We start from the raw sequence: 24383 nt of genomic DNA on the forward strand, positions 1-24383 counted from the left end.
TTACATAGATTACAGGCATGTCTTGAAGACATAAAAACCTGGATGACTCTTAACTTTCTGCTTCTGAATGCAGACAAAACAGAAGTTATAGTCTTTGGACCAGAGTCTCTGAAAAAGAAACTGATTAGCCAGTCACTTCATTTGGATGGGATTAAACTGATTTCAGATAATAAAGTAAAAAATCTTGGTGTTGTTTTTGATCAGGACCTGTCATTTAAATCCCACATCAAAGAGGTTTCTAGAATTTCCTTCTTTCATCTGAGGAACATTGCAAAAATTAGAAATATCCTGTCCAGGGGTGATGCTGAGAAACTAGTCCATGCATTTGTTACTTCAAGGCTGGACTATTGTAATTCTTTACTATCAGGAAGTCCACAAACTGTAGTTAAAAGCCTTCAGCTGATCCAAAATGCTGCAGCCAGAGTTCTAATGAAAATTAAAAAGAGAGATCATATCTCGCCTATCCTGGCTTCTCTTCATTGGCTTCCTGTTAAATCAAGAATAGAATTTAAAATCCTCCTTCTCACATATAAAGCCTTAAATGGCCAAGCTCCATCTTATATCAGAGATCTGATTGTTCCTTATGTTCCTAACAGAGCACTTCGCTCTCAATCTGCAGGTTTACTAGTGGTTCCTAGAATTTCTAAAAGTAGAATGGGAGGCAGATCTTTTAGTTATCAGGCTCCTCTCCTGTGGAACCAACTACCAGTTTTAGTCCGTGAGGCAGACACCCTGTCTACTTTTAAGTCTAGGCTTAAAACTTTCATTTTTGATAAAGCTTATAGTTAGGGTGGCTCAGGTTATCCTGAGCTATCTCTATAGTTATGCTGCTATAGGCTTAGACTTTTGGAGGACATAGGGACCCCCATTTCATCATTCTGCTTCATTCTCTCTCTGTTCTCCTATTCTGCAGAATCTGTTAGTTCAATCTCTAACCTTCTGCTCTCTCTGCTTTTCCTCAGAGTAGCTTTGCCTCGTCTGTTCCTGTTTGGCTGTGACGTCATCCTGGAAAAAAATATCAGCTGTGCTGCTTCTATCAACACCCTTGTTAATAGATGTTGGAGATCGGCCTGTTTTCCAGTGTGGTCTGTTTCTCTGACCGTGACTGAGTGGATGTGCTCTCTTCGTCCTCTGGCATGGGAGCTGCCTCGGAGCTCGTCTGCCTGGCTGTGTGTTTCCTGGACGGGGCCGCCTTTTACAGCTGCTTTTTGTATCTCTGCTTCTGTCTCCTTGAACCCCAGTCGGCCTCGGCAGATGGCCGCTCACACTGAGCCTGGTTCTGCTGGAGGTTTCTTCCTGTTAAAAGGGAGTTTTTCCTCTCCACTGTCGCTACAAGCATGCTTAGTTTGGGGGATTGTATTTGAGTCAATGAGTCAATGCAATCAACTGGTTTTCCTTAGATAGAAAACTTTGTATCAATTTGATCTGGTTGAACTGTAAAGTGCCTTGAGATGACATGTGTTGTGAATTTGGCGCTATATAAATAAACTGAATTGAATTGAATTGAATTGTTGGTGCTCGTTGCTAACATACAAATTGGACGGAATTTAGAGTCCCTTATCAGAGCAGCAGTAATTATTAGTCCCTTCCTTGGCCTCCAACAACTGTATATAAATAAAAGCAAATGATTATGGTCCTGTTACTTTAAGCACTGCTGTGATTCATGCAAAGTTCCTAAACTCTTAAACTATTCTTCACATTTTCCAAGCTTTGGTTGGTTCCTATCGATGTTTACCTGAAGCCCTGATGTCTGATCCAGCATGTGGGCAAAGTTCATAGAATTCATCGTAACAAAACTTTTTAATCTGGGCTTTTACTTCCTTCTAGATCATCAAAATCAACCTTCAAAAGAGGTTTCCAGGAACAGCCATCTTTGACGCTTTTTTTTTTAAACTTTTTATTTAGTTTTTTTTTTTATTTTATTTTACATTAAAACAAACAGACAAAAAAAAAGAATATGAACAGAAAAGGGCGATAAAAATACAGCAAAGGTATAACAGAGTCCGAGTTTAGTGAATGTGGGGGTCACACAAGTCTTAAAAAAAGGTTTATCTGTCGTTCAAGTCTTATTGAGGGTAAGTCCTTTCCGATTTGTATCAAATCATTTCCTCCACTGTTCTTTCAGGTATTTGTACTTGATCCTTAGGTGGTAGGTCATTTCCTCCATTGTGAAGATTTCCTCTACTATTAAAATCCATTGCGTCAAGTGTGGAGGGTCACTTTTAAACCATTTTCTGGTAATCGCTTTTTTAGCTGCCACTATCAAGATTTTGAGAAGATAGATGTCTTTCCGGTGTATTCCTTCACTCTCCAGCCAGCCCAAATACATTATTCATGGGTCCTTTGGTATCTTGTATCCTATTATTTCTTCTGTAGCCTTAACAACTTGATCCCAGTAGGTTTGTATTTTTGTACATTGCCAAAATATATGACAGTGACTGGCATTCATCTGTCCACATTGCCTCCAACATTGTTGTTGAGTATGGAATAATTTATTTTGTAATTGAGGTGTTATGAAGTAGGGTATTAAAATTTTCCATCCAAATTCCCTCCAGCCTCTGGAGCTTGTCGAGTAGTGTTGTGTTTTGCACATTGAAAGCCAGTCACTCTTTGACAGTTTCACTTTTAACTCTGCTTCCCATTTGGACTTTATATATAATGAGTTATTTCCATTTCGTTTTTGTAGGCTTTTATAAAGTTTAGATACAACTTTTATTGGGGTTTTCGTGTATGCATCTACAAAGAGCTGAATCAATTCACTTCCTTCCAGTGATAATTCTTTCTCACATCTTTGACGCTTTTTAATACCAATTATGATTTTATCTACAATCCTGATGCTACTGTCATTTGCTTTTATGCTTGTATTTTTTTTTTTCCTAATTTGACCATTTCTGGTTTTAAAGTGCTATATAAATTAATAAATTAATCCATCAATTAATGTTTCTTTAATTTTAGGATGTATAGAGAATCCAGTTATGTAATTTCTTCTGGGGTATTTTTATTCAAAAACAAAGCTTCAAATATAATGATAATTTTATATTAAAAAAGGCTGCACTTTTAAAAAAGATGAAATTGTCCAGAGACCTTTTCCAAATGAAATTTCTTTTTGTTTTACACTTGTGTAAACAAAATGACAAATAAAATTTGTCCAAGTCTAATTGAACTTTAATGGTCTCATATTGGAGAAATTTACCTCGGCATTTAACCCATCCTTTTGGGGAGCAGTGGGCTGCCATCGTGGGGCTTCCGGGGTGCAGTGTGGGGTTAAGGGTCTTGCTCAGGGACCCAGAGTTGCAGTCTGTGGGAGTCAAACTCAGAGTTCCAAGCCCAGTGTCCTAACCACTAAGCCGCCACTGCCCTAATAGGGGAGGTAATATCTTGCTATATGACCTTGTACTGCAGAAGATCTGACAGGATAATTTCCCAAACCGATGTAAAGTAGTCACGCAATAAAATATTGCTTTTCACACACCTGTTGCCATGGAGGCGGTCTGACTACCCAAATCAACTCGAATATGAGGTTGGCGAATATGTCAGACCATGACCAACAGCTTAAATTGCAACCGTAAGGAATTCAAATAATATTAGTTATTATATATTATTTATTACCTTAATATTTGGACTGTAGGTAAACAGTTTAAAAGAGCTTTTTTTTAATGTTCGCATCTTTTACACTCATAAAGAGCAGGATAATAAGAAACTGAGTTTGAGTTATCTGTGACTAATCACAGAGCAGATGAAAGTGATAGACCAAGACAAATACATATACATATATACATACTCACACACAAATATATACATATACACTAGGGATGGGACGATTTATGAAAACCGTCCAAACCGTTCGGTTCGACTGTCTCGGTTCGATTTGCGTGTGTTGCGTTCGTTTCATGCGCTGCTCCTTTTTCTCATAGGGGAAGCGTTTACACTCCAGAGCAGAAGGTGGCGGTACTGTGACCAAAGCCAACCAGCAGTAGTAAACAAGAAGAAGAAGAAGAGAAGCAGCGTAGCCGGGTGTAGCAGGGGAAAAAAATCAGTTGTTGTGGAGAATTGTGGGGGTATGGCGAGTGGGAAAGAACAGGAGTTGGAAGACGCGCCAGCAGCACTTTATAGGTCTGCTGTATGGGACCGCTTTGCATTTAGAGTGACCTACGATGACGGCGGAAAGAAAGTTGTGGATAAAAGTGCAACGATGTGCAAGCATTGTGCAACACGTTTTGTTTATGCTAACAGCAACATGACCAACATGTCATGCTAACCCCGAAATCCCACATACTCCATCAGCAACCCCCGCTCTGCCCTGCTTTGACCGGCTGCTCAAAGCAAAGCCTACAGCCTCCACTGTGGCTCCCTCCGCTCCGCTCTGAGATCCTTGGAGATGGTAGAGAGCATGCGCGAGATGATTAAATTCAAAGCAGCAAAACATACGGAAACGATCCAGGGTTTCCACGGATCATTTAAGATAATTACAATCCATTATTTTTTGGGGGGATTTTTTCATTAATTTCATACATTTTCGTGGGATTTCGGTGTAACAATCAACATGTATCGAATCGAACCGAAAACCTTGACTACGAAACCGCGAATCGAACCGAACCGTGGATTTTGTGAACCGTTCCACCCCTAATATACATATACATACACACACACACACACGCACACACATACATATACACACATACATGCATACATATATATAAATTGTGTGCAGAATTAATAGGAAAATGAGTATTTCGACCACATCATCCTTTTCATACATGTTGTCCTACTCCAAGCTGTATAGGATTGAAAGCCAACTACCAGGTGGTGTGCATCTCTGTTATGACAAGGGATGTGGCCTAATGACATCAAAACCCTATATAAGGTGTGCTTAATTATTAGGCAACTTCCTTTCCTTTGGCAAAATGGGTCAGAAAAGAGATTTGACAGACTCTGAAAAGTCAAATTTGGAAAATCCCAAGGTTTGAAGCAGGATCATCACACAATCAAGCGGTTCATGGCAAATAACCAACAGGGGCGCAAGAAGAGTGTTGAAAAAAGAAGACGCAAAATAACTCCCCATGAATTGAGAGGAATCAAGCGTGAAGCTGCAAGGAAGCCATTAGCCACCAGTTTTGCCATATTTCAGAGCTCCAACATGTCTGGAGTGCCGAGAACCACAAGGTGCTCAATACTCAGGGACCTGGCCAAGGTAAGGAAAGCCAAAAAAAGGCCACCTTTGAACAAGACACACAAGACAAAAGACAAGCAAGCGGCGCCTCTCCCCCATTGACAGCTGGAGATAGACAAGCAAGGTGGTACTGGCATGGGCTGGTATCACCAAAGATGAGCTTGTGGGACCTTTTCGGGTTGATGATGAAGTCAAAAATAACTCCCAGAACTACTGCCAGTTTCTCTGGAAGACGCCTTCTTCAAACAGTGGTACAAGAAGAAGTCGCCATCATTCAAGAAAAACATGATATTCATGTAGGACAATGCTCACACACATCAAAATACACCACAGCGTGGCTGGCCAGAGAAAGTCTGAACCTCATGGAGAACCTTTGGTCCTTCATGAAGTGTGAGATCTACAGGGAGGGAAAACAGTCCAACTCTCTGAACAGTGTCTGGGAGGCTGTGGTGGCTGCTGCACGCAATGTGGGTCGCAAACACATCAAGGCACTGACAGAATCTATGGATGGAAGGCGTTTGAGTGTCATGGTGAAGAAAGGCGGATATATTGGTCACTGATCTGTTTTTAGTTTTTGAATGTCACAAATGTTTATTTCTGAATTTTGAGTCGCTATATTGGTTTACCCGGTGAAAATAAACAAGTGAGATAAGTATATATTTGTTTTTTATTACATTGCCTAATAATTCTGCACAGTACTATTCACCTGCATATACAGACATCCTCATAAAATGGCCAAATCTAGAAAATAAAAAAAAACAACTTACAAAATAATGAAACTTTGATATCAAGGAGTCTTTTGGGTTGATTAAGAACACAATTGTGGCCCAATGATAAAAATTATTCTCAAAAATACAACTTGCCTAATACTTGCACACAGTGTACACACACACATGTATGTATGTATATATACAGGTGCTGGTCATAAAATTAGAATATCATGAAAAAGATTGATTTCAGTAATTCCACTTAAAAAGTGAAACTTGTATATTATATTCATACATTACATACAAACTCATATATTTCAGATGTTTATTTTGTTTAATTTTGATGATTACAAATGACAACAAATGAAAATCTCAAATTCATCATATCAGAAAATTAGAATATTGTGAAAAGGTTCAAAATTGATGGCCCCTGGTGCCACACTCTAATCAGCTAATTAACTCAAACCACCTGCAAAAGCCTTTAAATGGTCTTTCAGTCTAGTTCTATAGGCTACACAATCATGGGGAAGACTGCTGACTTGACAGTTGTCCAAAAGACGACCATCGACACCTTGCACAAGGAGGGCAAGACACAAAAGGTCATCGCTAAAGAGGCTGGCTGTTCACAGAGCTCAGTGTCCAAGCACATTAATAGAGAGGCGAAGGGAAGGAAAAGATGTGGTCGAAAAAAGTGTACAAGCAAGAGAGATAACCGCACCCTGGAGAGGATTGTGAAACAAAACCCATTCAAAAATGTGGGGGAGATTCACAAAGAGTGGACTGCAGCTGGAGTGAGTGCTTCAAGAACCACCACACACAGACGTATGAAAGACATGGGTTTCTGCTGTCGCATTCCTTGTGTCAAGCCACTCTTGAACCACAGACAGCGTCAGAAGCGTCTTGCCTGGGCTAAAGAGAAACAGGACTGGACTGCTGGTGAGTGGTCCAAAGTCATGTTCTCTGATGAAAGTAAATTTTGCATTTCCTTAGGAAATCAAGGTCCCAGAGTCTGGAGGAAAAGAAGAGAGGCACTTCATCCACGTTGCTTGAAGTCCAGTGTAAAGTTTCCACAGTCAGTGATGGTTTGGGGTGCCATGTCATCTGCTGGTGTTGGTCCATTGTGTTTTCTGAGGTCCAGGGTCAACGCAGCCACATACCAGGAAGTTTTAGAGCACTTCATGCTTCCTGCAGCTGACCAACTTTTTGGAGATGCAGATTTCATTTTCCAACAGGACTTGGCACCTGCACACAGTGCCAAAGCTACCAGTACCTGGTTGAAGGACCATGGTATCCCTGTTCTTAATTGGCCAGCAAACTCTCCTGACCTCAACCCCATAGAAAATCTATGGGGTATTGTGAAGAAGAAGATGCAATACACCAGACCCAACAATTCAGAAGAGCTAAAAGCCACTATTAGAGCAACCTGGGCTATCATAACACCTGAGCAGTGCCACAGACTGATCGACTCCATGCCACGCCGCATTGCTGCAGTAATACAGGCCAAAGGAGGCCCAACTAAATACTGAGTGCTGTACATGCTCATACTTTTCATGTTCATACTTTTCAGTTGGCCAACATTTCTATAAATCATTTGTTTTTATTGGTCTTCAGTAATATTCTAATTTTCTGATATGATGAATTTGAGATTTTCATTTGTTGTCATTTGTAATCATCAAAATTAAACAAAATAAACATCTGAAATATATGAGTTTGTATGTAATGTATGAATATAATATACAAGTTTCACTTTTTAAGTGGAATTACTGAAATCAATCTACTTTTTCATGATATTCTAATTTTATGACCAGCACCTGTATATATATACACACACACATATACAAATATATATACATTATATGTATGTGTATATAAAGACAGAAAATGTTGGAAGGAGGTTTTGTAGGTCTAGTTTAGATGATATAACCTTCCATAGCTGTGATGTGAACTTTTGCCTAAACAACTGCTGTATGTCACCTTTAATAACTGAGTCACGTGACCAGTGAACTTTCCCCCAATTCCACACCGAGGCTGTTATATCATGCATACTTTACAGCTCCTTCAGTCAGTACAAACAGTAACAATCCACAATGCTGATTTATGCAGATATTAAACCAGATAAATATTAAAACTAACATGTTTATTTAAAAAACCAACATGTTTATCATACCTGAGCAGCTTGACTGGCGTAGAGCCGACCGTTTGGTACAGCGAGTACCACCGCGGCTTGACGCTGGCTTCTTAACGCAAAAAGAAAGAAATATAACACCATGTTTCAGTTTTTAGAGGCATTACAGGCGGAGATCAGAAGCTTAAACGTTGCCAGCAGCGTTTCCTCACCCTGACAGCACTGCAGGATTCCTGAGAATGGATCCGCAAACAGCGGAAGACTGGCTGACCTTACGAAGCAGCATGATTTATTTTGTTCTGAAAATGATATTTTAATCGAGTAAGACAAAAAGCAAAAGCAAACACTAAATATTAGCTGACATAAAAGAGGTAAAAAGGTGCCAACACACAGCTAACAGCGACTGTTTCGTAACTATTACAGGGTGGACTGTAAATACCTCCGTTTAGAATCTAGTAAATACGTTTAAACCTTCAAGTTTCTTATAAAGTATTATGACAGAGGCACTCTAAATGTTAGATATTAACTTAATAATTATAAAACTTTATCCTCTGACCGAGTAAAAAGGACCGAATGGCCACTGGATCTGATTTTCCGCCGCTGGTGCTACCGCTGTTATTATGGCTTCTTCTGAGGACTAAAGCGACAGCTTACAATGGTGTCATTGCACCAGCGCCCCCTAGTGGTCAGCCAGATAAAGGTTCCTGGACAGAATACATATTCAGAGCAACTTTTAAATCATCAATGAGTTATTTTCTCACTTCCAGGGAGCAGTAACTTTCCACTTTATTATAATGATTAAACTATTTTGTGCATAAACTATAATAACTTCACTTGGAAATTTTCTTAAATTATCTTGATGCAAAAAAATAAAAAAAATAAAATAAATATATATATATATATATATATATATATATATATATATATATATATATATATATATATATATATAATCAAGTAAATTGACCCAAAAAAAAAGCCCCAGATTAAGATCTGATCAATATGGTCTGATTATAACTTAATAAAATACTTTCTGCTGGTTCTCTATAAAAAAAAACAAAAAAAAACAACTTAAAATTGAAATGTGAAATTGTTCTTCTATCTTGAAAAGCCAAACCAACAGTTGCCGCTCTGTTTAATTTAACAAACCTGCCAGAAAATATAAACACAAAAAATCTAAACAGTCAGGCAGTCAGCTAGTATCAAATTTATTCTGAAAGGCACAAACAAAAGGTGGTGTTATGTAATCAAACAGCGCCCGAAGCGTTCATGTCTTTCTTTTTGTAATGTCCACTCTTCATTTAGCACCTTGATATTTGGATTACACATGATTTATAAAGTCACGCATACAAAACAAAAAAACAAAAAATCAGGTGAATAATGTGAGTCAGAAAGATAAAAACGAAGGATGAGGAGCTTGGATCACATTAAAGATATACACTGAATGTAATTAAACAGGTACCGCCATTGGCCATTAGCATGTGGTATCACATTCAGAACATCATGGTACCTCTAAGGGGGTCAAGAGTAATCAGATGTATTCTCTCGAGTCCCACTGACATGTTTGGACCTTTTCCTTTCACATTAGTGCGTAACGCTTTACATAGGAGCTGTAGGTATCTATATACAGAGACTTTCATTGTCAAACATTTTATGTACCTGGAGTGTTCCATAATGTCTCAAAAAAGTAAGGCACTCATCAATCTGGTGCTACAATGACAGCATACCCCCCCTTTCCTCCAGCATAAGGTGTACCTGGCGCCCTCTAGTGTCCTGCTGTATTCTGTAGGTCTGTTTCCTGGCTCTGAAGCTACTTGAAGGAGGAGGAAGCAGAACATAAGAGTCTTTCTGAACCATTCAGGCAGCTGTGTGCCTGATATGTACTTGGGGGGGAATTAAACTCACTGCCACACCTAATCTGATCTCAGCTAGATTTTTAAAATTCTTGTCATTTTCAACCCTGTTTTTACCTAATTTGTAACAAACGCCCTTACTCTGATGGGCATGTGTGAGCTCACTGAGCAGATAATCGTCACATCAAAGGAACCGTACACATGAACTATCACTCAACACAAAAGGAGAGAAGAAGAAAAGTTAAAGAACTACATGACGTCCACAAAGAACTCGCTGGGATTCCCCATGGCCAGGTGGAACGACTGACGGGAAGCGGTCAACTCTGGAGGCACTGAGCCCAGGTCGCGGGTAGGAGGGGCCCCGGGAGGTCCCCCTGGGGTGGAGGAAGGAGGAGGGGGGAGCGCCTGGTGCATGGGGGCAGCCGATAGCTGCTGCGGGTGCTGGAGAGCGTGGGCGGCCATGGCCGGGTGTGGGTGCTGGGGAACCATCATCAGCATCATGGGGTTGTAGGGCAGGATGCCCGGCGGGTAAGGGGACATGTGGGGAGGCTGCGGCATCCGGTGGTGGTGGGAGCGCTGTGACGAGGCGTGGCTGTGCTCGCTCTGGGCCGAGGAGCCGTGGCCCCGCCTCAGGCTGCCGCGGGTGGAGTACTCGGATTCGCTGCCGCTGCCGGAGCGGGACTCGCCGCCGCCGCCGCCTTCACCAGAGGGGGATTTCTCCCCACCGCCCGCAGTGCTGCCGGGGCCTTTGTTGCTGCGTCGACGCTCGCCCTCGCTTCTGGTCGAGCCGCTGCTTCGGCTCCCTGAAAGAAGGAAAAATCATCAATAAAAAAATTATCAAAATAGCCAGAAGTGGTGCAAACAGAAAGAAAATTTACTTTTTTAGATGCTTTTACTAAAAAACAAGGAATCAGTGAAACTTATTTGGTTGGTTAAAAAAAAATCTTTTTGAATGTTTGATTTAAATAAATGTATTCAAATTTAAAAAGGGACTTTTAAATGTTGCTACTTTATTTAAAGCTGAATTTATTTTGGAAACAATCCTGGCTGCTAATAAGGGTGTGCTGCATGTTATGATGAAAACATGTTTAGGTTCGGTACGAAACATTCAGTGCATGTTTACACCTGGATGTGAAATCTGGCTCCAACACAGAAGCAGCAGAACACGACTTTAGAGCTAAAATAAAAATCTGATTTAGTTAGAAACTGGCTGTTTATCTTTTGACATTGAGGTCAATTCACCACTGTTCAAAACAGGAAAGACAACAGAATATTTTCTAGAAAGACTTTTTAACCACTAATATAAGTGATTAAATATTATTTTGACAAACTGAATGCAAACTTCCAAATCAACCGGCTCGTAATGCTTGTTTGCATGTTTTAATAAGTGTCTGAAGTTCTAGACATCAACAAATATTAAAGTGAAGCTAGATTGTGATTTGGCAGCAAGATCACCTGGGGTTCGTTTCATGAAGCAGGTTTAACTAGTTCAGATTAAAATCTGCAACTCTAAATTGATCTTACCTAAAGTCGGAAATTGTTCGGTTTCACAACGGCTGCTATCAATTACTTCAATCAACTCTAAGTAGGTCCACTCAGATTTAAGCAGGTGTGTAACAAGTATTAAAAGCCATTATCAGTGGAGCACCGATTCGACATGTCACCATGACAACAGGAAGTGCCTATTTCACCGAATTGGAAGTAGAGATTTTAATGAAGGAATAAAAAAATAAAAAAAGAAGAATGTGTTTAAAAGACTGAGAAACAGCGCTACAGAAGAGGAATATGAAGAAGGAGAAGATCGTTGCTCGAGCTAATGCATAAGTTTATACGAAGTGGGCTATGGCAGGCCGATTTTATATATATATTTTAATTTCAAAACTAAAACTAAAAAACAAATTTGGACATCCTCTGCGTCATATCGTGTGTCCGCACCACTATGGATGTGGTACAATACAGTACTAAAACATACGCATGCAATCCCTCTCAATAAATTTCCCTCCTCATTATTGTTATTACGACTATTAGGGAATAAACCTGTTCTACAAGCAAAAGGCATGAATGACAAGGAAGCCCAGACAACAGCTGAGGCTACGTTCACACTGCAGGCCTTACTGCTCACTATCCAATGTTGTTTGCGTGGACGTTTACATCTCTAAATAACAGATACGTATTGATATAGCACCATGTAGCCAAGCGGTCTGGGTCGCTTTTTAAAAAAAATTAGATCTGTGTTCAGACCGTCAAGAAAAGATCAGATACAGGTTGCATGTGGGTTAAAAAAATGGGAAGAATTCCTATGGCAGATATGTACCAAAAATAATAGGTAGTGTTTTACTAAAAAGTCAGGACTTAAAGCTGAAGTCTGTAAGTTTTTAAAAATCACTTTTTTGTCATATTGGCTAAAACTGTCCCTACCCCAGACAGCAGTACATGTGATATGTAACCTGTGAAAAAAACTGCTTTCAATTTCAATCTGGAAAGAATAATTCGGGACGAGTCAAAACAACCAATCACAGCCGGAGGAGCTTCTGATGGAGTGTCAATCACAGAATGTTTTTAGAGCATAAACAGTAGTGTATAGGATTTCCTAAAAGCGCGTTTACGAGTCTACGGAAACCGCGGCAGACCAAACCAGATGAAAGTGCGCATTCAGCTCGGCAAAGAACTCATGCTCTTCCTCAACACTGAAGTCCTCAGACATTTTTCTTTCGTTGTTTCTTTCTTTGCACAGGTAAACAGCACATTTCTTCTTCTACGCTTGCATTATCGGCAGAGCAGACGCTGAATGCGCACTTTCATCTGGTTTGGTCTGCCGCGGTTTCCGTAGACTCGTGAACGCGCTTTCAGGAAATCCTATACACTACTGTTTATGCTCTAAAAACATTCTAAATGACTTCGTTTCGAGTAAATTCTGGATGCTACCCACTCAGGACACTTTGAATACATTGGACGAGCAGTATGGAGGAATATTGACACGTTTTTTGTGGACTTTTATGGACCTTTCTGCCTCGGGCGCTGGGCACCTCCATTATTTGAATGTCAGCAGACAGCAAGAAGCCTCCCAGATCTCCAGATGCATTTGAGATATCAAAAAAGTACTCCAGAGTGTTGTTCAGCATGGGGGTGAGTAGAAAATGAAGGCTAATCATGTTTTGGGTGTACTATTCCTTTAATTGGCTTCTCTAAATTCTCCTTTGGTGTGAGTAAGTGTGTGAAAGGGTCTTTATCCTGTTTGTCTCTGTGTTGCCCTGCGATAGACTGGCAACCAGGGTGTACCCTGCCTCCCCCCCCATTGACAGCTGGAGATGGGCACCAGCAACCCCTCGCGACCCCAGCAGTGATAAGCGTGATGGAAAATGGGTCCGTTTTCCGCTTTAGATTCCTCATTACAAGATCAAAATAAATGGCCGGCCCGTACACAGACCATGGACCAACAGCACTTCCTCATTAAAGACCAACTTACACCCCCTCAAAAAGAGGGGTTGTTGGTTGAGCTGCAGTCAGCAGATGAAGCTCTGATTAGGGCTCTGTTTTAAAAACTACGAGCATTTCTGGGTTATTCCAATGTTGATGGACGATGATGAAGCTAAGAAACCCTTCAACTTCAGAGTTTTGCATCTAGGAACTGTACTTTGTGTCTCTAACAGTAAGGCCGAAGGACGAGCTCACCTTCACTGTGCTGGCTGCCCGTGCTGCCTGGGGCGTAGCTATAGCTGCTGAGCTCGTGGTACGGAGGCGGCTGGCTGGAGTAGGGATGTGCTGCGTAGGGCTGATAGGGGAAGGTGTGCATCATAGGCCAGGGGGAGGCGCCCGGGAGCGGCAGGGGGGCCAGGGTGTCCTGATCGGAGGCGCCGCTGGAGCCATCATTGTCATTCAGTGACAGATTGGCCATGTCTGGATAGGGGATAAAAAAACAAGAACACAATTTAACCTCTGAACACAGACTGACCTAGAGGAGATGTCCTTATGTTATCTTATGTTTATAAACAGATCCCTCCACTCACAGTTCTCACAGTCGCTCAGGTCTCCGAACACGTAGTAGCACTGCTCGGAGAAGGTGATCTTGTTGACAGTGTGTCGGATGAAGCCGGCCTTCAACAGGTTGCTGGCATACTTCCTGGCTTCCCGGCGGTCCTGGAACCCCTCGATGTGATGGAAGAGCCACTCCACTACGTCTGAGCCTGAGGTTGAAAAAACAGAGAGTGATTCTCAAAGGAAGACAACAACAAAGGACAGTGACCGCTGATACAGCTCCAGATGTTTACACAGTCACCATGAGCATAAATGGTTTCACTATCAATGATTCATTGGAACCCAGGCCCAAAATAAATGAACATGTATTAATATGGATTTAACAATAAGCATCTCTAAGCATGGTGACCTTTCCACAAACTGTTCTTAACAGTAAAATGCTTTCAAATTGTTTCTCACCCAGCAGAATCCACACCTAGCTGATGTTTTAATATCTTCTGGGATTAATCTACTCCACAGCATGACGCGGCTTCCGCCGTGCTTAAGGACACATTTAAACGCCTGCAAACACGCTTCCTGTCATGACAACCATACATCCTGGTCGTTTTCTTGTCTGACTAGTAAACATTTCTCCAGGAGGAGTCCGACTTTGCAAAGTGGGCAGCTGCAAATTCCTACTGAGCTTGAAATGTGAAGCAGGTGTTTCCCTTCTGGTGAGCAGCGCCGCAGTCCAGAACACATGCTTCTCTGACCTCTTCTATGGCTGGGCCCCAAAACTGCCCTATACTGCACTCTCAGGATTTTTATCACACATTTACTCCCACAACAGAACAAACTCGGTGAATTTAAAGACCTTCTGAAAGACATTGAAGAAAATAGCTTAATTAAAAACCAGTCAAGCTGAATGCTCAATTTTATAGTTTTAAAGCTATAAGAGTTTCTGTGATGATAGGAATCCAAATGTTTCAGCTTTCTGAACCGGTTGCACTTGGAAGAGATTTTAAATGTGAAAGTGGTTTTATCTGGATAAAAAAAAAAGGTTTAAAAACAGAGAAAGAGAGAGAATGGATTCTTGGAGGCTCTTCAATTGGCGTACAGGGGCGAATGCAAGGCTGTATCACGCTGTAAGTTTTTCATATCAGTTAATATTAATAACTATCAACTGTTTTATTTAGATGTTTGACATAAGAGCCAAAGGAAAACAAAGATCCCTGAGTGCAAAAACTAAAATGTGTGATTAAGCTTGAATTTAAAATCTACACCCTAAAAAAAAAAAACGAAAGTCCATCCTGTTATCCACATAGTTTAAATGCGTCACTGGGCTTATGATAAACGATTAAACGTATAGTCAGCACTGAAGCTACAGTGCTTAGAAATAGATAAAAGTCCTGAAGCTGAAGAACTAGAGAAAACAGAAACATTACAGACAGCAGCCATGTCTGCAGGCCCAAAGGTTCAGGAATGGATGTGTTCTGATGAGTTTGGATTAAAGAAAAAAACAAATAATCGGATTGCACCATTTCTATGGACATAAATAATCTGAATAAAAAGGCCAAGAATATGCTGATAGTATCCAGCATATAGGAGGAAACACTCAACATTGACACGGGTTGCATGCTGGTCTCAGGTCAGCTTGACTCTTTCAGTATAACTTGTTCATGACAAGTCTTTACATGCAGCCGATCAGATAGTTAACTGTTATAAAGCACCCATCTCAGTTACATTACACATGTATTATTCTGATCCCACAATACTGGATCAGAATATTCTAACGGACATGTTTACATGACACATCTTTACTCTGATTACTTATGTTTATCTAAGCATAGCTGATGATTAACACCCCTATGGCCTGAAGCCATGATTTTAGTACTATAGCAATCTACGTACAATATGTATTATTCTATTAAAATGATAGTAATATCCTAATTCCCAGATAAAAATCCTTAGATAACAGTTCGTCCTTAAAATCTGCGGGCTGCAGGATTTCAGAACGTTATAAAGTCAGGGAAAAACAATCTGATGACACATTGGGAAACAAAAATCAAAAGAAAAAACACTAATCTGGACAAACTGCTGCAGGTGATTCCAATTTGGCACATGTTTCCAGTCAGAACAAGCATTCCCGTTTGTGGGATTGGGATTTTTCCCCCCTCCTTTCTCTCTTTCCTCTGCAGGTCACACGGTTTTAATTCAGGGAACATAATGGCCGACCTGTAATGTTCTGTGAGACACAGAGAGTTAAGTTTTCAGGGTTTTTTTGTTTTTTCTTACCCAGGAAAGCGTTAGGGATGGTGATTTTAAGCCACATGCGATCCCTGACCTCCAGACCTGACTCAGGGGAAGCCATCGCCTTGGCTACTGACGCCATGTCAGAGTGAAGCGACAAGCTAAAGTCATCGAAACCTGGAGGAGAAAAGATAAATAAAAAACACCTATTAGCCTGAAGAAATCGAGAAAAATCCTTTAGGAAGATGAGAGGAAATGCTGGTGAAAGGTTAGGACCTACGTTCGGTCTCTGTGACGGAGGAGGAGGAAGTGATGGTGCTGAGGGAGGAGCTGCCCGGATAGGGAGGGAAAGCCCCGGTCATCGCCACAGAGTGGCTGACCCACGCCGCGGGGTCGATGGGTCGGATCGGCTCATCTACGCAGACAGAGGGAGAAGCGGACGGCACAGCTGACCCACTGCAACTTTTACCCGCCATAAGTTCAGATGTACGATGTACTTACTGCGAGGCAGCGTGAAGTACCCTTGGGGAGACGGGTCCCAACACTTGGCCACGGTCAGTATGATTGGTCTGTCGGACACAGAGATCAGTTCATGTCATAGAACGCAGAACTAGAACCATCCAGACTGTGAGAGTGAAAAACGCACCCCGGTTTATGTACGATCTCTCTGAGGACGCGTACCGCATCATCGTTGCTCATGTTTTCAAAGTTGATGTCGTTCACCTTGACGTGAATATGAAAAAACACAAATAAAAACAGCTGCTGCAGATTCGAACACAAAAACATCATCAGAGACGACAGCGTCTCCATGGTTATCCCTCCCTCCACACCTGCAGCAGCATGTCCCCGGGTTCGATGCGTCCGTCTGCAGCCACGGCGCCGCCTTTCATGATGGAGCCGATATAGATGCCGCCATCGCCTCTCTCGTTGCTCTGGCCCACGATACTAATACCCAGGAAGTTGTACTTCTCTGCATTTTCCAGGAATCAAAGCAGATTATTAAAAATAAATTCACCCTCTCATCTTTGTGAGTCGTAAAACGATTCTCTAAATAAGCGGGTACAGACCCATGTTAAGAGTGACAGTGATGATGTTCAGGGACATAGTGGAGTCCGTCACGCTGCTGAAGGACGACGCCTGAAGTAAAAACACACTAAATTACTATAACTGTGCTACTTTTACCAAGTTCTAAACAGAGAAACAGAATGCAAAATTAGAGGTACCCTCTCCAGCCGCGGGGGGCGCTGTTTCCTCCGCCGGCGGTGTCGCTTCAGAAGTCTGGAGGCGGTGCTTTGCTCCGTAGCACTGCTGAACCTGCAGGTTCACATGATGAAAGAGTCAGACAGGAGTTACCTGAACTACATCTGAAAACAGATTTACTTTCCTTTCCCTTTGTTCCTTTTCATTGCATGAATTAAGACTTCATGAAAATAAAAGTTGCCTGAAATCCCAAAGAAAACCAGCTATGAACTAGTCCAAACGCTTAACTTTTTGAGCATTTATAAATACATTTTATAAATTTGTTGTTTGACTGAGTTGGACCTTTGGTAAAGATTGAACTGAACTTCTTTTCAAGTTATTCTGGACACAGAGAGACAGGCACACAAAGTCTTCTAAAAAATACAATCCTTGGCAGAAATAAATATAGTAACTCTTAACTAACTAAAATAATTTATAAAGATTTTTAAAAAATCTATTTCAAACTCTTTTGTTTCTCTATGTTGAGATAAAAGGATTTTGCTTTTTTTTGGAATTAATGGTTTATCCCCTTGATGCATCAAGATGACCTGAGCTAAAGCTAGTTTGTTTGGATTTAATACATACTGATCTTAAAATATCATCATCATCCAGAGGTAAACTAAACCTGTATGTTGAGAAAAGCAGATTTAAACCGTGTTTTTTTCACATTAGTTGACATTATTTCAACTTTCAAATGCACACATCATCTAAGAGATGAGCATAATGCATAAGTCCTGAATGCTAGGCTCAACGTGCCCCTCAAGGCTGTGTGCTCGGCCCAAACCTCTATGCCTGGTACATCTGCCACCGCAGTCTGACCTACAGCTCAAACATCACTCTGCATGCCTGAACACATGCCTGCTAATGACTTTTTAATCTACCATTTTTTTCTATGTCACACTGACTGCGCATAGAGAGGCTCCGACTAGGCAGGGTGAGCAGATCTGTGCAGATTTCTTTCACTTCTCTCTGTGTGCTATACACAAATTAAAACAATTTCCAAATTTGACTCGGATAGATTATGAAAAGTTGTAAAACAAATAAATAAAACAACACTGCCGAATTCTATAAAGCAAAGCCCCACTTGACGAGTCTGTGCAGCATCTCAAACCAGATCAGATAGAGAATGTTCAAGTGCCTATAGTAGAAACATTCAGAGATCTACATCTTTAGAAAAGAAAAACAGCAATAAACGTTGTGGGACGTTTATTGCTGACTATATATATGCTGACTAGGGCTGGGTGAAAAAATCGATTCCTTTACATTTTTGCAAAATCTATGTCTAGGGAATGAGATCGATTAGTACATGACGTTCACATTCAAGTGAGCAGGAAAGATGCACTCAAGATCACTTCAAGCCAGACAGCTGCAAATATAGCCAATAGGTTAACTGAAGACATAAACAAATGGGGACTGACCAGCAAACACCCTGTAGTTGTTACAGAAAACGCTACATATGGTTTGTGCAGTGGAGATAATGCAGCTCATGCATGTGAGTGAGGCTTCATGTTTTTCCCACTTTTCACAAACAAGTTTGCACTTTTGAGACAGTTTTGTTCACATATCAAGTTTAAACTGTCTGATTTACAAGTTTGCACTTTGTGTTTAACGCGATAGGAAAAAATCAAATACATGAGTATTTTGAAACACAGTTAAACCACTTTCATTATTGTAAAAACAGATCGAATCTAAATTAATCAATTAGAACTTTATTAATTAAAATCGAATTGATTCAAGACTTTGGCGAATATACCTAGCGTTAACGCTGACTGAGGCAGAGAGGTGAATCTGGGAAGTTTATTGAAGTTTTTCTTTGTTTCTTAAAGAGGTGAGAGATACGCCGCTCTCATCTGATTTTTCTGCCTCTCGTTAGTTTATCTATGTCAGGCTGAGAGAGGATCACCATTTTACTATATAAGTGTTTTTCCTACTTCTGAAATAATTTTTTCTAAGGAGATTGATAAACTGCGCTTTCTGTAACCTCCTTGTTTCTGCGAGGCTAAAAGAGGATCACTACTATAACCATTTTCTGTTCTCTGAACTATCATGGGTAAAGTATTATATTTTTAATGTTTCATTCATTGTTTTTGCACAAGTCTTTCCCGCTTACTATATACCCAATGTCACGACTCTAAAACTGACTCTTCTCCCGTGCGATTAACAGATTTTATTTTGTATTTTTCCCACAAAGCGGATTGTTTTTTACTATGTAACCGCATCTCTTGATTCTGAATTGCTGCATAGTCTGACTAAAATAAACCTGGGGTCTATCTCATTGGGACCTATACAGCTCCTTTTCGTAAAAATCATGTCAGGTGTGATAATCCCCATTGTCTTTCAATGAGCGTCAAACGCCATGACCTCGTCCGACAATTTTCTGTTGGATTGGACTCAGAATTGGATTTGGTGTGTTCTGGCCTTTAGCCTGTAGTTGTGGTCTCATTAACTTGAAGCACATTTGGAAGGTGTCCCATGATCCTCCCTGACCTCCAATTAGACAGAGTGTGAAACTTCTCTCCAACAAATAAACATTTTGCTGAAATCCTTTTAAATAGTGACAAAAAAAAATGCTAAACTTCATTCGCCTAGATCAGAAATACATTTGTTACTTATTTTAAAGTGTTGAAAGTTATAAAAGGCTTGATAAAGTGATATTTATCCAAAAGAGAACAATACATAACATCAGGTATGAGGACAACTGACCCATTTCCCATTCACCAGAGTTACATAAACTTTAAATTAAATTGAATGGAGGTGAAGTGTTTCTATGAGATTTCTAATATCAGAGATTTTAGAGGCAGGCCAATATATTTCAATTAGGGGTCAGCAATATGGCTTAAAAATATTTTAAAAAAAATTCCTAAAGATTAATCATTAATCAATTATCTTCTCATTTTAAGGTTCAAAATAAATTATTTATATTGCATAAAAAAAAAAACAAAAAAAAAAAACAACCCTTCTGGGAGGTTTCAAAAAACTGAAATCTCATGAACAAAAGTTTGACTAATTAATCAACCAGCCTTAATTCCAATATAAATATTTTTAGCGGCTATTTTTAGCGGCTAATAACTAGGGTAAAAAAATACAAAGGAAGAATAAAACAGACAAAAATATTATAACATGCACATAAATAAATACTTGAAAATATAATAAAAAATAAAGTTGAAGATTATAAAGGACAAAATAAATAAATAAGGTAAATATTACAGAGGCAAATTAATAAAGAAGCTAATTAAGAGTTATATACATTTATGTTTCACTGTATAATTTAATTTCTACTTACATTTATTTGTTTATTGTATTTTTGGTGGCAATTAATTGTATGCTTATTTATTTATTGAGCATTTATTTATTTATTTCTGTATTTATTTTTAAATATGGCAGAGTTGGTCCTCCATAGTATCGGACCGATTTCTGATATCAATATCTGATCGGTACATCCCAACTGTAGGGAACCTGAATGAGTGAATTGGCTACTTTTCATGCTCAGTCCTGGAATAGATGCAGAATTTGCCAAAGTAAAAACTAAAGTTTACAGATTATACGGTGAAGCAAACAAAGGTAAAACCAGTTTGACTACATAGAGGAAATATATCCACAAGCAGCCAGGTTAAGCCTCCATCCTTTACCTGCTCATGGTGTCGTCATCATCAGAGTCACAGAAACTGGTGGTCTCCAGCTCGCTGCTCATCACCGTACTGGAGCTCTCGTATCCTGCCAGGTGGCGCTCCAGGCGGCTCTGACCGTTCATGCGGGGGCCTTCAAATAAACAGAAGAAAAAAAGAAAATATTCTCAAGTTTTTTATTTGTTTCTGTTTTCCTCTGCGAGTGGAAAACATTCCACAGTAGAACATTCCTTGATTTTATCTCTCAGTGTTTGGAGGATGGAGGGAGGCCCAATCTGGATAAATCTCCGTGATAATGGACTGTTTTTGCGAACGCTGAGATGTGCAGTTTCTCACCATGCTGCTCCACGTTCTCTCTGTGCCGGGGCCTCTCCCTCCTGAAGGAAACCACAGACTCGGTTTCAGTCTGCTCGTCCAACGTCTCCACGCTGCCCGTAGCATTGGGACTGCAAAGAGCCACACTGAAATTCAATATTTAAACTATTTTCTTTGGTTATTATAGCATTGTTTTGTTTTTTAAGGTTATACTATAACCTGGAGGAGTTGTCTCCACACATTATGAGCCTGTCTTTAAACAAAGCGCACCTGATGGTTAGCTTTTAGTTACAGCCAATGATCCGGTTACCTGTCACCTCAATGAGGTTTTTCACTTCTAATACAAACATCTGATATGATCTTATCACATTACAATGAATCCAGAAGCAGTCTGAAACTGAAGTGTTCATCTCCTGTGGCTTGAGTCTCTCAGAGAGGATCACATAACAGCAGATCCATCGGCGGCTCAGGTAGAAGCAGCGATTTGTTTTATAATGAAGACGAAACCCAATACAGACACAAAGGCAAATGTTGTGCTGGATGTTAAACCCATAGAGGTAATTCCATCATAGTGTGAAGAAGGAGCCATTGTCTTCCACTTCAGTGTGTTTTTTTTTTGCATCATGAAATAAGACTTCCTCCTATTTGTTTGTCTTTAATCCAAATTAAAAAAATCGTTAAAAAAAAAATAAAATAAAATGGTTGCTACACATTAGATATCGCTTTGTATTATTGTTTTTATAACCAAGTTACTTCAGGGGGAGGAATGATGTCACACCTGACGTCGCAATGTTCCAGTAAAAAGCCAGGAAACCAGTTAGATTTGCAGTTTGTTGTGCTCAGTGATAGGACTGTTTTACCATGGCACCTCCAGGATGTTTCCTCCACCCACAAATACACAAATTTGAAGAGTAGTTGTATTAAGACCCCTCGTCTTGGACACCCCTAAATAAAATCCATTCCTCATGAGTTTACCGTTTCCCCTGCAGTCGCTCCTCCTTCATCTATGGGTCAAAATCATGAAACATACTCAAGATTATTATTTATAAAACTATTGTGCAAATCAAATACACATACATGTATAATTTTTTTGATAAAAAAAAAGACTTGTTTAACTTCTAAACATGGTACTTAATCAGAAACATAGGTGAGATTTTTACGGCGTCTGCGGTCTGAATCATACATAGACTCCTCTCTAGTCTGTGATCATTTCAGGTCTTTGCTGTCATGTAAAGAAAGCTAAAAAAGAAGCTAATGGTGAACAAACTGTTCCCCATGCTCATATTTTTAACTATTCTTCATAAGGCTTAAGCAAACTTTCTTTTACTAAGGGTTTAAACAGTAATATCACATTGATATTTACGCCCATTGCATTTGATTACCAAATTATGAAGGAAAAAAAAGGAGTCCCAACATGTCTGCTAGCTTCTAACTTGCTTCACCAGACCTAGCTAAATAAGCTAGGTGGTCTTCAACATAACTTTTCCATCAGGGACATTCAGACAAGGTTAAGAATCTTGAATTTGTGTTGTGAATTGATTGGAACACATTCCAGTTGCTCTAAATCAGTTAAATGTAATCAGACCTCATTTCTATTTCTTCAAGATAAACCTTGGTTCTCAAACATAACAACTTTGCTGTGAACTGTGACACTATTTCATTATTTTATTGATTATGGATTTGGAACATGTTCACTCCTTCTTCTTTGTGTTCATGATAACTTAGTTTAGTTGAGTTTCAGTAGTTTAGTCAAAAGTTTTTAACTAAAATTTGTTTTGAGTTTAATGATTTTTATCTTAAAAAGTATAGAGGAGGATCTTCGTGAATTTTTGAAAAGACCCTCCCCTCCACTTAAAAAAAAATTCACATGTACAACCCTTTACCTGCTCCCGAGAGGTAACGTCTGTTAAACACAAGCCCATTTCTACTTGTGCACGCTGTTTAAAAGTTGCTGCTTGCATCGCTCATACAAGCTTACTTTCCAAAAGAAGATTTGCAATTTTTCCTCGATGTCAGACTCACCAAGTAAGTGAAAACGGGAAGAGCACATTGGACGGCATTACGTAAACATATCAACAGAATGATTGTATGGAAATAAATCTGTGTCGCTGGGATTTGAATAAAAAATGCCACTGAAATTTAAATGTATGTTCGTACTTACTCTTTCAGTGTTAAAATATATTCAGAACACATTTTTGACCTAAAAAAAATTAATTGTCATTATTTCTACACAGTTGAAATTTCATTTGTTATTTCCTCTCTAAGCTAAAAATTCACATTACTATTTCAAAGTGATTACATTTTCAATACTTATTTTTCAGTGTTAAAAAAAATCTGCATATAAAAAAAATTCAACTCAACTACATAAAAATGAAAGTAATAAACTCACTGTTGAGTTAGCGTTAGCTAGCATGACCGGCTCCGACATGCTGGTTTTCCTTCCGTATGAGCGCTACAAGCGTCACGTCACGCGACGCGACTAAGAAAACGTAACAGGATTGGCTGGGTGTTGGACACCACAATCCATTGCTAATGTCTGTGACCTTCCCTTTTTACACTGAATTTAGACGCCGAATTTAAGACAGTGAAATAGAGCCAGTTGAATCTCAGGAGGCTGAAAATATTAAGTTTGAATTTTGATAGGTTGAATTTTTTTATATGCAGATTTTTTTAACACTGAAAAATAAGTATTGAAAATGTAATCACTTTGAAATAGTAATGTGAATTTTTAGCTTGAAGAGAAAATATGAATTTTGTAGCACTTTGAGATTTTGTTGAAATGTAAAGTGCAATACAAATAAAATGTATTATTATTATTATTAAAATAAATTAAATTTCAACTGTGTAGAAATAATTAAGTCAAAAATGTGTTCTGAATATATTTTAACACTGAAACAGTAAGTACAAACATACAACATTTAAATTTCAGTGGCATTTTTAATTCAAATCCTAGCGACACAGAATTACTTCCATATGACTGACAATTAGGAGGAGCTCTTATTTTGATGATCCACCTGGAAAAAGAACATCCTGCACTACACCTTTAAGGTTTAATAGGAAGTTGTTGTGAATTTATTTTTATATATGTGCAGAGTTAACCGTCTAACCATTACTTGAGCTTGATTCACACTTTGACACAGCTAG

The 24383-nt window shown here is 39.6% G+C and overlaps 2 protein-coding genes across 4 annotated transcripts in view; both read right to left on the reverse strand.

Annotated features, from left to right (window-relative positions):
* acadvl (acyl-CoA dehydrogenase very long chain) overlaps positions 1-8680 on the reverse strand; it is a 30911-nt gene extending 22231 nt beyond the window's left edge. The window contains exons 1-3 of one of the 3 annotated variants that reach the window (XM_038294868.1): positions 8559-8680; positions 8215-8301; positions 8045-8111 (exon numbers count right to left, since the gene is read on the reverse strand). In XM_038294868.1, the coding sequence (XP_038150796.1) occupies positions 8045-8111; positions 8215-8288 (141 nt within the window). In that variant the 5' untranslated portion in view covers positions 8289-8301; positions 8559-8680. Of the gene's footprint in view, positions 1-8044; positions 8115-8214; positions 8302-8558 lie in introns of those variants that run through there. The other 2 variants (XM_038294866.1, XM_038294867.1) reach the window with 2 other exon arrangements.
* Positions 8681-9189: 509 nt separating this feature from the next.
* The window catches only part of dvl2 (dishevelled segment polarity protein 2), a 30521-nt gene continuing 15327 nt past the window's right edge, over positions 9190-24383 (reverse strand). Inside the window, exons 4-15 of the mRNA XM_038294869.1 lie at positions 21261-21370; positions 20928-21057; positions 17283-17373; positions 17127-17196; positions 16890-17029; positions 16706-16782; positions 16561-16628; positions 16340-16474; positions 16105-16236; positions 13863-14039; positions 13528-13752; positions 9190-10658 (exon numbers count right to left, since the gene is read on the reverse strand). Of these exons, the coding sequence (XP_038150797.1) occupies positions 10105-10658; positions 13528-13752; positions 13863-14039; positions 16105-16236; positions 16340-16474; positions 16561-16628; positions 16706-16782; positions 16890-17029; positions 17127-17196; positions 17283-17373; positions 20928-21057; positions 21261-21370 (1909 nt within the window). The 3' untranslated portion in view covers positions 9190-10104. The remainder of the gene's footprint in view (positions 10659-13527; positions 13753-13862; positions 14040-16104; positions 16237-16339; positions 16475-16560; positions 16629-16705; positions 16783-16889; positions 17030-17126; positions 17197-17282; positions 17374-20927; positions 21058-21260; positions 21371-24383) is intronic.

The sequence above is a fragment of the Cyprinodon tularosa genome, unplaced genomic scaffold, assembly GCF_016077235.1.
Source record: "Cyprinodon tularosa strain WSP-4 unplaced genomic scaffold, ASM1607723v1 ctg347, whole genome shotgun sequence".
NCBI classification, from domain to species: Eukaryota; Metazoa; Chordata; class Actinopteri; order Cyprinodontiformes; family Cyprinodontidae; genus Cyprinodon; species Cyprinodon tularosa.